The sequence below is a fragment of the Cinclus cinclus genome, chromosome 3, assembly GCF_963662255.1.
Source record: "Cinclus cinclus chromosome 3, bCinCin1.1, whole genome shotgun sequence".
NCBI classification, from domain to species: domain Eukaryota; kingdom Metazoa; phylum Chordata; class Aves; order Passeriformes; family Cinclidae; genus Cinclus; species Cinclus cinclus.
The window spans coordinates 69,604,204-69,619,727 of record NC_085048.1 but is presented as its reverse complement, the minus strand read 5'-3'; the positions used below and the strand labels follow the sequence as shown (position 1 = coordinate 69,619,727).

The 15,524-nt window shown below is 39.1% G+C and overlaps 1 protein-coding gene across 1 annotated transcript in view; it reads right to left on the bottom strand.

The window, feature by feature from the left end:
* Positions 1–15,524, bottom strand: part of PCNX2 (pecanex 2) — a 150,614-nt gene that overhangs the window by 106,170 nt on the left and 28,920 nt on the right. Inside the window, exons 9-12 of the mRNA XM_062489044.1 lie at positions 9,706–9,841; positions 6,529–6,671; positions 5,254–5,407; positions 5,124–5,156 (exon numbers count right to left, since the gene is read on the bottom strand). Coding sequence (XP_062345028.1) covers positions 5,124–5,156; positions 5,254–5,407; positions 6,529–6,671; positions 9,706–9,841 — 466 coding nt within the window. The remainder of the gene's footprint in view (positions 1–5,123; positions 5,157–5,253; positions 5,408–6,528; positions 6,672–9,705; positions 9,842–15,524) is intronic.

Below are 15,524 nucleotides of genomic sequence, written 5' to 3'. Positions count from 1 at the left end.
TAAAGTAGTTTATGGTATAATGGGTGAAGAACTGGCTGAAGGGTAGGCGGAGCTCAAAGGGCTGCAGGGAAAGGGGCCACATCTGGCTGGTGACCATCAGCAGTGAAGCTCTTCAAGGCTCAGTTCTAGAGCCAGTTCTGCTCAACAGATTATCAAAGATCTGCATGTAGGAACTGACTGCACCATTTAGCAAGTTTGCCAAAGATACCAACCCCAGAGGTGCTGTTGACTCTGTTGAAGGTCAGGTGGCTTGCAGAGGGAACTAGATAGACTGAAACACTGGGCAGCGATTAATGAGATGCAATGCTGGATCCCGCTCCTAGGATGGAGTAATGCCAGGCACAAGTATAAATTGTGAGATGAGTGGCTGGTAAGCAGCCCTGCAGAAAGGGATCTGGGGGTGCTGCTCACCAGCAGTTTCAATGCAAGTCTGCTGTGAGTGCCAACAACCAAGAGAGAAAACTGCATCTGGAGTGCATCTAACACAGTAATATGAGCTGGTCAAGAGGCAATTATCCTGTTCTACTCAGCACTGGTGCAGCCCCACCTTGAGTGCTGTGTGTTTTAAGCCTCACAATTTAAAAAGGATGTGAAGGTCCCTGAAGGCATCCAGAGGACAGCAACAAAGCTGGTGAAATGGTTGGAAGGAATATCCTATAAGGAACAGTTAAAGATTTTGGGTTTATGTAGTTTGGAGAGGACAAGGCCGAGGGGCAACTTCATTGCTCCCTACCAGTTCCTGAGGAGGGGAAGTGGAGAAGGTGATGCTGATCTCCTGTCCCATCCAGTGACAGGATGTGTGGGAATGACTCTAAGCTGCATCAGGCAGGGGTATTCCTTTTGAAAAGGTGGCCAAACACAGGAACAGGCTTCCTAGAGAGGTTGATGCCCCCAAGCCCATCAGTGTTTAGAAAAGGCATTTGGACAATGCTCCTAATAACTTGTTTTGGCTTTTGGTCAGCCCTGAAGTGGTCAGGCAGTGGCACTGAATGATCATTCTAAGTCACTTCTGTCTTAGTTAGAATAGATTAATTCAATCACTCTTACCAGGCTAACTACAGTAATGCCACTTATGATTGAGGAAGCAGATTCCAGAGGTTTTCTGGAAGTTGCAAAATGTGAGCAAATACTACCTTCCCTGTTTTTCAGATGGTGATGGCGGGTAATGAGACAGAGTCCTGAGATCTTTCTAGAATCTTATCAAAAAAAGCCAAGCAATGCAGCAGCAATGCACTCCGAAGGGCAGTTTCTGCAGAGCTCTTGCACTACTTGGGGTGCCCTCAAACCGAATGAGCTTCCTAGAGCACTACAAGTACTCCAATCCCCACATCTGGGGAACATGCAAAGCAACACAACACAAGAAAGAGAGGAGCTGCTGCAAGTATTAGTGTGGTATTTCACTGTCATTTACATGCTACATGTGAGGGGCATTATTTGGGACATGACAGGTTTGAGGGCAACAGTGGACACCTTCTGGGAAAGAGAGAATCACTTCTCAAAAGCCACAGCCCATTGAATAGACATTACATTTAAATTTTTAAGGTTTTAGAAACAAACAAACAAACAGGAAAAAAAAGCCCTCCTGTACCTGCCACTGAAAGATAAAACTAAGCAGCTCTTCACCAAAATGGGCATGTGGCAGCACAACTTGTTTAACAAGGTATTTTAGATATTTAGGTCTCATTTTGTTTTACTAGACAAGCTCACCAAATTTTGACATGCAAAACCGATTTAATCTTGGTGAAAAGACTCCACTCTGTATTCTTGTTTAGAAGAATTTAAACAATGAATCACAGTTCCTTTTATATTTTAGATCTCATTTGTTAAATAATCTTTTTTTCCTTCACTAATAAAAATTTCAGTGAAAGCTCTTCCTTTCCCAAAGTCTGCTAAAAAAAGTCACCTTTGTAATATCCATGTTTCTTATTAATATGTTTCAAATACTTATTCACATCTTACCAACACAGCAGTGATGCATCTCATATTTCTGTAAAAATATTAAGACTTTCAACAAAGAATAATTTCACAAACACATATACTAAAACAGTAGTTTTAACTGCAAAGCATTTTGATGGGAAAATTTTAGAAAGGTCTAATGGCGTTTTTTTGTTTGTGGGTGCACACATGTAAAAGAAGAAAGACAGAAGGCATTTTTATATAAAGAAATGTGCATGTGCTCAGTTCTACAGAAAAGCTTACAGAGACAAATTAAAAATACTTTGTAAGTGCCTTATGGGATTTAGGAAACTGCCTATGATAGCTACACAACTGAGTTAGCTGTCTGCTTTGGTACAAAACAGGACTGAGATAAGGATTATGCAAGAGATTCTCTAAATCTTAAGAGTAAGACTGCAATCTTTCAAGCTCAAATGCCTTTGTAAGCCCAAGCTAGATCCTGAGCTATACATGTGTCTTACGAGGTACTTTGAGACAAGCTCTCCTATCCTTCTATAGAGCCATTTACTAAATGTAACACCTTGCCTAAGGTTTTTCTAAAACCTTTGAATGCACATGACAAGGATCTCCTAGATCCCTGAATTTTAATACTCTGCAGTCACCAGTAGGTTGCTTGGATCAGGTCACTAACAGCAAAATATAACACACTTTGGAATGACCTTGATTTGCTTCTCTCTACCACTCCAGTGAGGAGGCTGTTCCCAAATTTCACCATCCCAGAATCACATGTCCCTGTGTAAATAGCAGCTACAGGCCACCAGCTCCCAATGGACCAGAACTGGAAAGGCTAAATCTCCAGATGACAGGAAAATTAAACTCTCATCTTATAGCAGGCACCAGTACTAAACCTGAAGCAACAATAAATGACAGGTTTTCCTCAAGAGCAGCAAATGGCACTCAGGAGGAGTTTGGAACAAAATCTTATGGCATCTGTAGGTGCTGTGCTTTCTGAGCTCACTGGATACTATATTAAAACAGTCTTTCAAAATGCTACAGGCTAGAGATGACAACGTCTTACCAAACACTAACAAATGCAGCAGGTGAGATAGGGAAGAAGTTTGGAACCTCCTTGGCAGCTATGGAGAAGGTCAACACATTAGTGGCTACTCACAGATCCTTGAATAGAGCTTAATTCATTGTGCAGATCTGAAGCTAATGATGGTTTGTTTCACACTCACAAAGAAAATCTCATCTGCATTTTCATTCATGGGTGTGATAGAGATCATTCTTTAATCCCCTCTGCTGTTCTGCATCCTTACACCAACATCAAGAGACATTATTCTCTTTAAATTTAATGCAGTCACATGAATTATAAAACAGTACATGGAGTAGCTCTTCTCGCCTTCTTGTCCTGTTTCTCAGGTGCTCAGTAGCTCAAGTTAGCCTTTACAAATACCTATTGTGTTAAAAAGCTGTAGTGTAGAAATTGCTAATCTTCTATTTCAGCACCACAACACCTCCACCTTAAAACCCTTAGTGGAGAAACTTTCTGAATTTTATTTCTATAGGAGTTCGCATATGCACGGAAAAGTTTGCAAGAAAGTATCCCTAACAAAGTCTTGGGAAAGAAAAAGGAAGATGGGAATACACCTATTGTTACTTTGTTCCATTGCTGCATGACTTACACAATACAGTACAGCAAATAACACTTTCAATAGTAATATGAGAACCTGAAATTCAGACCTGGATTTCAAAGAAAAAAAGTCCTGTTTAAACACTACCTTGTGTTTAATACTGTAAAAAATATGGGGTGGACAGGTTCATAATAAAGTTTTGATTAAACTGTTTGCCACCCACTTGAAACCAATATACACATTATTAATGTCTGATTAAGTGCAAATTACTTGATTACAGTTCACATTATTACATCTAGACAGATGCCAGTTGAGCTGACTTTATATTCTAAATATAAATTATATTGTAATATAAATTATGTACATACAAGATCCCCCAATTTTTCACTGAGCTTGGACTATTTCTTTATTGTATTGGAAATATTACCCTACAGTGGCTAAGTTGCTGTTTATTACCTTTCTCTACTTTTTATGCAGACAGGTATTTCCTATGAATGCATTATAACCAAAACCACCATAACATCACCCTGTATTAAGTGGCATGGGAAAAAAAACAGAGAATCTTCTGAAATCCATCTAGTGAAGCATGCAGAATGCATACATAAATAACATCAAGTTCACCCTGTATTTCTAGCCTCTAAACTGACAAAAGTAATTGCTCCCTGCCAAAGGGAAATGATCCACCAGACCTCAAGTTTTCAACATGTAATTTCTAAAACCTGAGGGAAGAGAGGGTATCCTCAAAAATATCCAAACAGCTAAATAAGAAACATAAGCAATTAGCATGCAGTGTAAAAGAAAGGAAAAGGCATTATGGCCACTGAAATGTCTTCCAATGTCCACAAATAAAAAATGCTGAGACACTATGATAGGTGGAGTGGTAGGGTTAAAGTTGTAGGATGATGCCCCTAGAACAGTCCTATAACAAGTACAGACTTCTGTAAAGAACTGGTTCTCTGCAAGGTGGTTGGCAACCATCAGAGTTCAATTTCTTAGATATATCAAATAAAAAAACCCTATTGCAATCAGCAAGGATCCTTACATCCTACATTCACCCAAAGATTTGGCCATTTCTTCAGGACAGAAGCACAGAAAGTGTGACCATATTGTAACAAAGGGAAAACACCTGTGCCATTTGATGAGCTAATAATAATTTTAATAAGTAAATCTTCACTAGCAGAAAACTAGAAAGATCAAGCCCCAGGCTCAAAGAAAAAAAAATAAAAATTCTAACTGAGCAATGACTGAGCTGCTAGCTAGTCTGGAGCTTCTGGTCTTTTCTGTCTGTTTCTAAAGGAAAGCAAAGAAAAGTTTTGTGTTGTCACAGGATCAAATATCAGCAAGATAGTCCAGATAAATTTTTCACTGCACATATTAACTTAAAGGGAAAACACTTTTCTAATAGCAGTGATAACTTCAAATAGCTTAAAAATAATTAAACCTAGTATAAAGTCTTGAAATCACAGATGTCTTTTTCATAAATCAGCTAGAACAGCAAATGACTAATACCTGTATTTCACTGAACAGTCAGCTGTTTCACAGTACACAAGTGATAATAAAGGAGAAAGACTTGCTTTACTGACTGAGACTTACATGTATTGGTGAAGCAGGATCAGGCTGAACACTCTAAAAACAGAACAGAAGAAAAGATGTTTGCTTAAAAGATTTTGTCTTTGGAGAAGTTAGAAGAGAATTCAGCAATTGTCTACGAAGCAAGTCCTACCTTGAGGAGAGAATACTGGCAGCTGGCCATTACGAGACAGAACAACAGAACCCAAATGTCTTTACAGAAGCCTTGGTTCAGAGTCAGGAATCCAAGAAGTGAAACAAGAACTACTAGAAGGACAGCAAACACATTTTCCTTTATATCTTCTGTCCTATGTGAATGAAAGTGTTGGAGAAGTACAAATGTTTATAGATTCATTAGAGCAAGGCAGCTGCATTTGTAGCTGGTATGAACTGACAGTGCTGCAGCTATCAGAATTCACTGGATCCCATAACTACATCTGTTCAACAGTATTTCATCCCCATGCCAAAACCCTTATCCAAAATGATAGCTAAAATGTATAGGAAAAAAAAGCCATATGCACTGACGTCTAATATCCCTTCCAATCTCACTTTCCAATTAGAATTCCACAATGGAGATGATCTGAACGTAGAAAAATGTATGCTTATAAAAGCATAAACAAACAATTAAAAAAAAACAATACATGAACAACTACAAATAAAATCAAATACGCAAACACTTTTAAATGAGGAAATAAAGCTTTCCATTAATGAAAAATATGCATCTGACAGCAAAGAACTGAATGAAAGACCAAATTTGTCATCTGATGTTTTATTTGTTTTATCTGTTCTGCTGGAATGTGAAGCTGAGATAAAAAACAGTGTTAATATTCAGGCTGTAACAAAAGAGGTTATCAGCAGAAAATATTTCCATGTAATTGAAACACAGAGATAAGCACCACAGATAAGTAAATATCTGCTTTGGACTTGAAGTTCCCTGACACATAGCCTGATTTCTGCATCAGGTAAAACTGCCATCTGATATTTCTGCTGTGGAGCCCAGGTTAACCCATATGGCACTGCACCCCCAACAGAAGCAGAGACAAACTTGAACTGGAACCGAGGCAGCTGCTCAAAAATCTTCACCTGAATACCATTCTAGAAATACTTTTCTTTTTTTAAAGATTTGAGTGTTTGGTTTATAATACCCTTCTACTTCTGATTTTCTCATCAGAAATCATTTAGTCTCTAACATCTGAGAGTCAAATTACAGACTAGTTTACAGGTCTGGTACTCAAATGAATGAAAGTCTCTACCTGAAGACAAAGGGTAGCAAGAACCACTGAAACATACCCTGAACTTCAACTGAAAGCAAAAACACATCTATCTACTCAGCCTGAATTCTCCTTCTCTAGTGGTCAGCACGGCTTTATGGACATGTGGAGCCACCCAATGCAACACTACATAGTGCAGCTTTAAAAAAAGAGCTTACCTGTCCAACAATGCCAACAAGGCAAGACGATCATACCAGACTTTAATCCACTTGCCAGGGAATATAACAAATCTGTAAAACTGCCTGTTCAGCTTCCGTTGTGCCGAAGAACATGAAGAATCCTCAGGGTCCTGGCTGGGCTGCTATAAAAATAAACCAGAAATACACAAAACTCTGTCACACTCACACACAGCTGCCAGCAAAACAGGTGTTGAAAAGGCCAAATTAACATGAAGTATCAGATATTTTTAACAAAAAAGGGTAGTGGGAGCATATTAGCGTATTCATTTTCTTAATTTTAAATTAGAAACAAAAATATCACACCATCTTAATTGTTACAGATGAACAGAAGCTATATTAATTATGGAGCCCAATAGTGACAATATGCTTTAAAAAGTAATACTAAATATTAATTTTAAAAGTAATTATTTTTTAGTCCAGACCCAGTACTTGTCCAAAGCTTATTTTTGAAGGTTTTCCCATGTATCAGGCTAATTACATCACAACACAAAAACATGACAGGACTTCTTCTTATAATAAATAAATAAATAAACAAATAAATAAATAGGCCTTAAGGCCTAGAGGTGTGACTTATCAACTTTTCCTCCAGAATACAGCTTTATCTTTCCTGAGATGCTTTGAATACCACATCAGGTGTGCCTCCTCAAGAACAGCAAGAGGAGGAAAAAAATTGCAAACAAGCACAGATAGCATAAACAGCATTAATTTAAGAGTCTCTAATCTTACCATCATACCCATAAATCCACCCTTTTGAATATTGCTTTTGCCAGATTCTAAGGCTTTTTCCAGCTCTTGTCTAGAACTGTCCTCTGGCTATCTGCAGACCATCAGCCAAGCCTGCAAAGCTAGACAATTGATAAAAAAGAATCTCTGCAAAGCAATTATTTATTTCCAAGGTATACTATTACTGATGTCATGAAGGGGAGGAAATCACTTATTTTACTTTCAAGAAGAATAACTTGAGATTTCTAATCCTCGTGAAGCCCAGTGGTTTTGAATCTCTTCCTGGGCAGCCTTTTCCCCCATGCCTCCTTAAAGATAACTTACCAATAAATATGCTTATTATGGAACTCTAGGCAATGTCTACATTAGAGTTATTTATGTTAAATTAACTTTCCTAGTCAGGGAAGGTGATTTCTGGGTGAAGTAATTGATTGCAAATTATAACTGTTAGCACAGCACAGTTTTTTAAACACCTGTCCACTTGCACAAAGGAATTGTAAAATTTTTTCTCAGAATATTGGAGCAATTTCTAATCTTTGCTTTCCGCAGGGTTTACACATGATGATGTACTACTGTGCATCAGCTGGGAAACAACTCATTGATATTCTCAATCTGCTGGCAAACGTGAGGTTAAACCGTCTAGCACAAGCTCTGGAGAAAGAAATTCAACTTTACATATTTTATCTCATGCCTCCAATTGACCAAAAGTGTACAAGCCATGTAGGGCCAGGGAGCTCAACTGCTAGTAGAGTAGGACAATCCCTCATATTTCTGAGCATTGAGACGTGCAAGGGGATGCAGGGTTATTTGGCATTCTTTCCTTTATAAACCATTTTGAGCAATTTAAAGGCACTGAGACCAGTCACAATCCTTTCATTACACTGACTTCAAAACCTGAAAGTAGCTTATGTAGTTCAAATTTTAAAATTTTTATTACTACTTTAAAAAGTAACTTAAACATGGGGTTGGGGCACTTTTAAAGAAAAAAAAGCATGTTTTAAAATATTAGAGTTGCTAATACTGGCACAGTTTTGTTTCTCTTGGGTCCTATTACCCAAAAGAAAGCAAAGCAAAACTCAGTCTGCTGCAGTCATTAACTTCACACATCTAATGTAGATTGCTCGATACAACTAGATTAAAAAAATCAGACCAGTGGCAGAGATCACTAAAAGCACCTGAGGATCTGATCATTGAGTCCCCAGAACAGCCTAAAGTACCTTTAGCCAAGTGCATAACTGAACATTTTGGTTCCTGAGGACATGTAACCTTTGGATTAAATCCTCTGTGTGAGTCTGTAGTACTTGGGCAGGAGTCAGATTTTTGAGCTGGATTTGGGAAACTCTCTGACTAGCCCTAAGCAAGTCCCTCAAGTCTAACTGTATCTATCCAATCAAAAAAGAGCTTATAAAAATTCACTTCACAAATTTATGTGGAGTTAGCAACAGCCTGAAGCCCTAGCTCCATTGAAATCAATGACAATGCTTTTCCTGACTTATACAGGGTCAGAATTTCATGTTTAAGAAAAGAACAAATCAGAAATCAGAATGTTCTAAAATGACTGCCTGGCCTGGCTACGGATTTGCTACATGACCTTGAGGAGCAGTCTTCCTAAAAGAGAGAGAAGAAATGACAATTGCTCTCTAATTTACAAGACTCTAAATATCTGGAAAATATCTGAGCCTTTAGATAGAAGACACTGTTCAAATATGAAAGACACTATTTGGGACAATTCACTGTTTTTTAGTTTAAAATAGTTCCTTTACAAAAGTTACTTCTAGCTTTACGCTCCTGTGTGAAAACCAAGATGAAAAGCAATTAACTGTCATTTTACTGTTATTCATAAATACCAAACTAGAATTTGCCATGGCTGAGAGAAAGTCAAAGGTATTATAAAAGGAACTGTAAAAACAGATCATAGCCCTAAGTCACAGACCCCAAACACTGTAAAGTTCATGTCCACATAAGACTATGCAAACTGGAGTCTGAAGGCCTTTTACTAGCTGCATTGAGGAGGTGGCTTCAACATTCCACAGCAAACAGAGTGGGTCTGGTTGCCCAATTCAGAAAAGTGAAACCAGACATGAAGTTTTATGACAGCAATGAATATGGAATAAACACTTCATACTATTAAAATCTGGTGGTGTGTCTAAAATCCTAACACAGCTGTGTCCTCTTCCAAATGAAATATGGTTGAAGATAGAAGATTAACTTTTTTGGTGATGGAGTCTTTAAATAGTCCCCTAGGACACCACTCAGTGTCAGCAGAAAACAGCTGAATTGCATCCATCAACATAAAACACATCTTCTCCCACATGAGCAATAACCGGAAAAGCAGTATAGGAAAATCAACAAAATTGTCTCAGGAACAAGCCTGCAGCATTTGTTTATTGAGCAGTTCATCAAGATTCTAGAAACTCAGATATTACAATTTACCCATGGGTTTTCTGAAAGGGTCCTTCTGGCCACCATCAGTAGGAGCTGCTGCTGAAGTGCACTGGCTGCTTGATCCCCAGAAGATGGTTCTTGGCTCTCTGAAGTGGTAGTACTGGAGGAGCTGAACTGTATTTCACTATGCACAGAGGACAGGAAAGATAGTGTTTTAAGCAGCAATATTTTCCTAACAATTCTGAAATACTACAGGAGAAAGCCTGTAATTGCACTACTGGTTGGCTCACAGGACCTGGGAATCTTCCATATTCATATCTGAAATCTAGTACAGATCCACAAAGCAATTAACCCTCAAATTCAGATACACTTGATTAACATCATCCACCACAGATACACAGATACTTTATATCACAGCTTTTCTCATTCTGAGATGAACACCCTCAAGGAATCACACTTCGGAAGTGCCTTTTTCTGTCCATTGACAATTTAAGTTTAGAGATGCACATCTACACAGCAAAATGCAAAGTAGATACTGCAAAGATCCCAGAATAGTTTCCAGTGAGCTCACTTAGGTACCAAGCTAGTCTGGTTTCACCTGCACTGAATTAGCTGAGTACTGGTTTACCCTGGTGAGAATTCAGGCTACAAGAACTTCCTTCTGCCCTAGCAAGATAATAATACATGAGCTTATTCACATAAGGCTAGTTCAGATATTCCACATACAGTCTAAACTCACCCTGGGAGGGCCCTGAGCAAGATACTATTTATTGCTTTTCCTCACATTTACTGTTTTGTGTTTTAGGTACAGCAAAAATCTGCACTTAGAGCAGCAGCGTCTGTTGGGTTGCAGAAATGGTGTTATCACGACATGACTGACTGGGTTTCAGAGACAACTTTATTGAAATTAAATAATTGTTACTTGGGGAAGAGATATATTTTGAATACTTCTTTTAATTCTTCTCCAAATGGGATTTATACATCAGGCGCTCTGCTCCAAGCTCATTGCCCCACTGCCTCTGGACACTTGCCTTGGGCTCTTATTATTTTCATATCTACATGAGGTGAAATCACCTAAGTGCTCACACAAGGTAGTTAATATCTGTTGTTCTTATTTTGCATAAAGACAAGCAGGAAGAAACTAAAGAAATCTGCCTACAGTCAGCCACAAAGCCTTTGGCAGTGCAAGGATTAAAACCCTCCTCTTGCATATCCTACACTTGCCCCAAAGGCACCTCATTAATTTTAGTTATCTTAAATTTCCTTGCTTTTGGTTGCCAGTTCCCAAATGCTCCTATGTAACCCTAGTTAAGGCATTAAAACTGTGGCTCTCCTGCACATAACTGGCTGTTAACTTCACCTGCAATGGTTAACCATAGTTCTGGAACACAGTTCAGTGTCTGGATTACTTAAAAGAAGGCCTGAAGTGTCACACCAACAGGTTGAAATGCCCACACTCACTCCTCCCCTCCAGGATGTGTTAGTTCTGCCTGGACCAACAGGAACACGATCAGCCTCAGGATGTCAGAAGAGGACCTATCTTGCCTCTGGTTTCTGAGCCAGGTAGTTTATGTTTTCAAAGCCTTGATTGCTATCAGGCTTAACTTCCAGACCTGATACTCACCATCTGCCGCTCCAGCAGAACTCTCAGCTGAGCAGAAATGAGAGCACCCCAATGCTCCTGAGCCGAATGGCTTCCTCTGCACTCCACACTCCTCCTGCTACAGACAGCAGCATGATCCACTCCACAGAGTCAGGAAAGCTGTCATGTTCCCTTTGGACACTACTAGCAAATGAGAACGTGGTCCAACATGACCCACTTGATGTCTGAGCTGCAGGGCAGCCCTCTATAAGATTCATCTCCTTTATCAGCAGTTATTAACAAAACAGTACAGAAGAGATGGGCATTCATCCAGAATCCTGGATCACAACTGGAAGATTTAAGCAGGAATAAAGTGGAGGAAGCCTTGAGGAATGTCTCCCAGGAGGAATATTCCCATAGATATGGACTACAGAGTAACCTTGTCCAGTCAGAAGGAAGGCAAGGACTTTTCATTTGTTTCCTTGGGATGAGCTGTCCCAAGCTGTTCCTTGCCATTGGGGGTACAACCCTGAGTCTCCCTGTTCACAATGGCAAAAAGGCAAATGTAGCCTAGGCTATGCAGGAACACTAGCCCGGGAATTCCTGCACAAAAGGTGACTCAACAAAAGAGCAGGGGAATAAAACAGTGGTTGCTCATGCCTTCCTAAATGAAAAGTCAATCTTCACTAAATTTCTGTATCTTTAGCTGTCTTTCTAGAAAAGCCAAAAATATTTTGAGATCAGACCACATCTTTAATCCCACATTCACCAAAAATGGAAATAGCAGAAGGACAGATGGAAGGAACAGAATACCAGGGGAGTTTATCAGTTCTCAGAAATCAAAAATCTTTTACTAATAAGACTTCTTCCAAGAATCAACTTAGGAGATCAAATCATCTCCCACCAGACTTGAAGTTAAGCAAAAAGTCAAGAGTGTCCACAGTCTGTTTTGTGTTTACATTAAAAATCCATAGCTCCGCCTATCAGCATGTGGCAGAGGAGACCACAAGCAGCCAGGACACTGACTGTGGGGAAGAGTCAGAAACTTTATAAGCCTGAAAAAGCAATTAGGGTAGAGAAATTGGAAAGGCAGAGCTAGCAAAGCAAAAATTCCAAAATCGGAATCTGTCATCTGGTAGTCATCAGCCTAATTTCTTTGTATCTTCTTACTCTCTCCTCATCTTCCATTTCCTTCAGCTCCTGTTTGCTGTTTTTGTCTTCCTTATCCCTGTTTTCCACACAACCTCCTTCTGACATTCACTTGTGACCCCCAAAGATGAATTGCTTGCACAGCTACTTAGAAACTGTCTCATCTGACGACACTGCTATCACACTGACAGCAAACACCAGTAAGAAATGTGATGATGGTGTTTGTGTTTTAGTAAGCCTATAAACTAGATTCTATAAATTTATTACCATATATAAATAGGAGCAAACACTCTCTAATCATAAAATCATTATAACGGAGCTGATCGTTGGGTAACACGGAATCCTGCTAAACAGAAAATCTGTTCATTTGCAGAATCAAATTAATATTATCAAGATCTATCACAGTAAACTGCACTGCTAATGTAAGCAAAGGTATAATTGAACTAAATTTTGAATAATAAATTATTAACTAAAAATATCTTTAATAAACACATAACCTATGCAGATCAAATTCAAAAGCAACATAGCACCCTCTACTGATAATTTGGTATAAAACCAGGATTTTTTTTCTGGCTCCTAATCCCATTTTGTAACACTCAGGAAGCATAAGGTAGTGGAGCAATCATATAATACATAAAATGTTTCAGAACAACCACAGAGTGCTGGAAAAATCTTCCTTCTCCCTCTCTGTTTAGCCTGTTGCCTTCCACCATTCACGACCTGGCCTGAGTCATTCAAACAGAACCCAGCCTAAGTTATCCTTCGTTAGGATTAGCTAGCCTTGGGTCTGAATCCCTTTCAACGCGAGTTCATTAAACCAGCACACCACCAAGAATTCTCTGTAAATAAAGATGCTTTGCAGGTCTTGGTTAAATTTCATTTTAACCTGCATATTGGAGAAAGGACAGGTCCTCACATGCCTAAAACTAAAAAAGATCCCACTGGACTGCCTAAGACAGCTGTCTGGGTCACTATAGAGCTTACAGTGTGCAATAAATACCCATAGCAATAATAAATAATAGAGCTGAAAGCTATGTGCAATGCTCCCAGAAATACTGCCCTTAGGTGACAGTAAGCAACTATGGCTGTGAAGAGCCAGAGCAGATCAGAGTTGGAAATGTCTCCTCCTGCACATCCAACAAGCAATCACGTCTGGGCTACTGGTCTCAGGTGCATCCAAAAGCACTAAATTGAAACCTGAGTGATGTGATTGTGCAAGATCCAGCCAGTGCTGACAACACAGCAGGAACTCAACACACTCATACCCCTGTGCTCTCTCAAAACAGCCAGTCTGTGGTACAAATGCAGCTAAGCTGATATTGCTTATTAGTTCTCCACTAGAATGCTGCCATCACCAAGCTCTCCAGAGCACTGCACAGCTCAAGACTGATACTAAAGCCACTAAAGTTGTGGATGTTGCTTTTTTTTAAGAAAATGATGGCTTACAGTTCCCAAATAACCAGATAACAACTTACACTAAAAAGCAACTCAGAGCATGTAAGAAGATTGAGATATGTCAGTGATAGCTGCATTAGCAGTGGATAATTATGTGACAAATCCAACCACAGGAAACAGAAAAAACTCAGAGAGGAAGCACTCTTCATTGTTTTGGTAAGACATTAGCAGTTTCATAAAGTGTAAAATTAATTCAGAATATGCATCCTAACTTTCTTCACTGCTTACATCTGATAGCAGCTCAAGATAAAGCTTAAATCTCTTTTAAATTTATTCATATTTTGCTAGCTGTACAAATGTGCATTTATACACATTTTACTACAGGATTTGGGGACAATTTTTGGCATTTGTTTTAACTAGCAAAAAATAACACCCCTAATGACAAAAAGGCACAATATCTGAGTTTACAGAATGTGAAAACTGGATGTAGTGATATACTGACATAATAGGCAGGAAAGATATCACTGTTGCAGTGCTGCAATAGCCTGCAAAACAAGCAGTGGTACATATTAAGTCAGCTTCTGCAGATGGACAGAAAGGCCTTGTAAAGCACATGCCCAAAGGCACTGACTGTGGTCAATATGAAGGCAGGAAGTGATGAATGCCTTCTTACTCAAATGTTAAGAATGGGGTCCATTCAGTACACTCTTGCTTCCCTGTATTCAGATACTTTTGCTAACAAGCATGTAAACTGATAATTTGCAAACCTATTACATTTCAAAGCAAAGATAAATGTACTAAAATCCTTAAAAACAAACAAGTATGCCTTAGCTAATCAACTAGAGTATGCATTTTGAGAAGATGCAGCCTTATTGGAATTAGTGCATTAATAGATTCCACAGTTGTGTTATCTCCAAAACACTTAAAAACATTCCTTCTAGCTCTCTTTCTGGAAGGGCAGGGGATGGAAGAAAAGCCAGTCCCAACACTTGAAGCAAGCGATAAAACCCTAGTCCTGAGCAGGATTTTGCTGCCATCATGTGGCAGCATGGTCCCCTCTCACCTCTGAGTCTCGTTCAGTAGAAAACACTTGTGTCCCTGCCCAGTGGTCAGTGAAAGAAGGGATAAAAACCCCTACACAAATAAAGGAAAGGATTTTAACTGGCCAAGCTTATTGTAAGGGTTTCCTCCTGCCCTTTGCAAGCCATCAGGAAAATGCTGCTGAATTTGCAGAGAGTACTTTTCAGAAAAATCCATAGCTTCATTACAACGCAAACATTATCATTCTCAGTGCACACTCCTCGCTCATTTCTATGTTCAAGCAGCTCTACGCCTATGCCCAGGGGAGCAGCTCATCTGAAATCACTCAGTCCCAAAGAGGACTCTTTAATATTTGTCACATCCATTTCAAAACATGCTCAGCTGCAGAACTGCACAACCTGACAAGAAGCATTAAGAAATCTTTAAGATTCAGCAGCTTATTACAAGAGCAGTGGGGGATTGTATTATTTGGGTCACCTTGCTGAGAAATACAAAGATGTTTTAGTGACACACTTTTTGGTCACATTCTAAAACAACATTTTGAAACACCAAAAAAAAAAATCTACTCTCTCCTCTGAGAAATAACCTCAAAGGTTCAGGGAATTTTACAGCAGTGAACATACTAAATATTAGTGGATTTATGAAGGAGACATATAGTACCACTAAGGCATTCAGATAGACTTTCATATAGTAGAAAGCA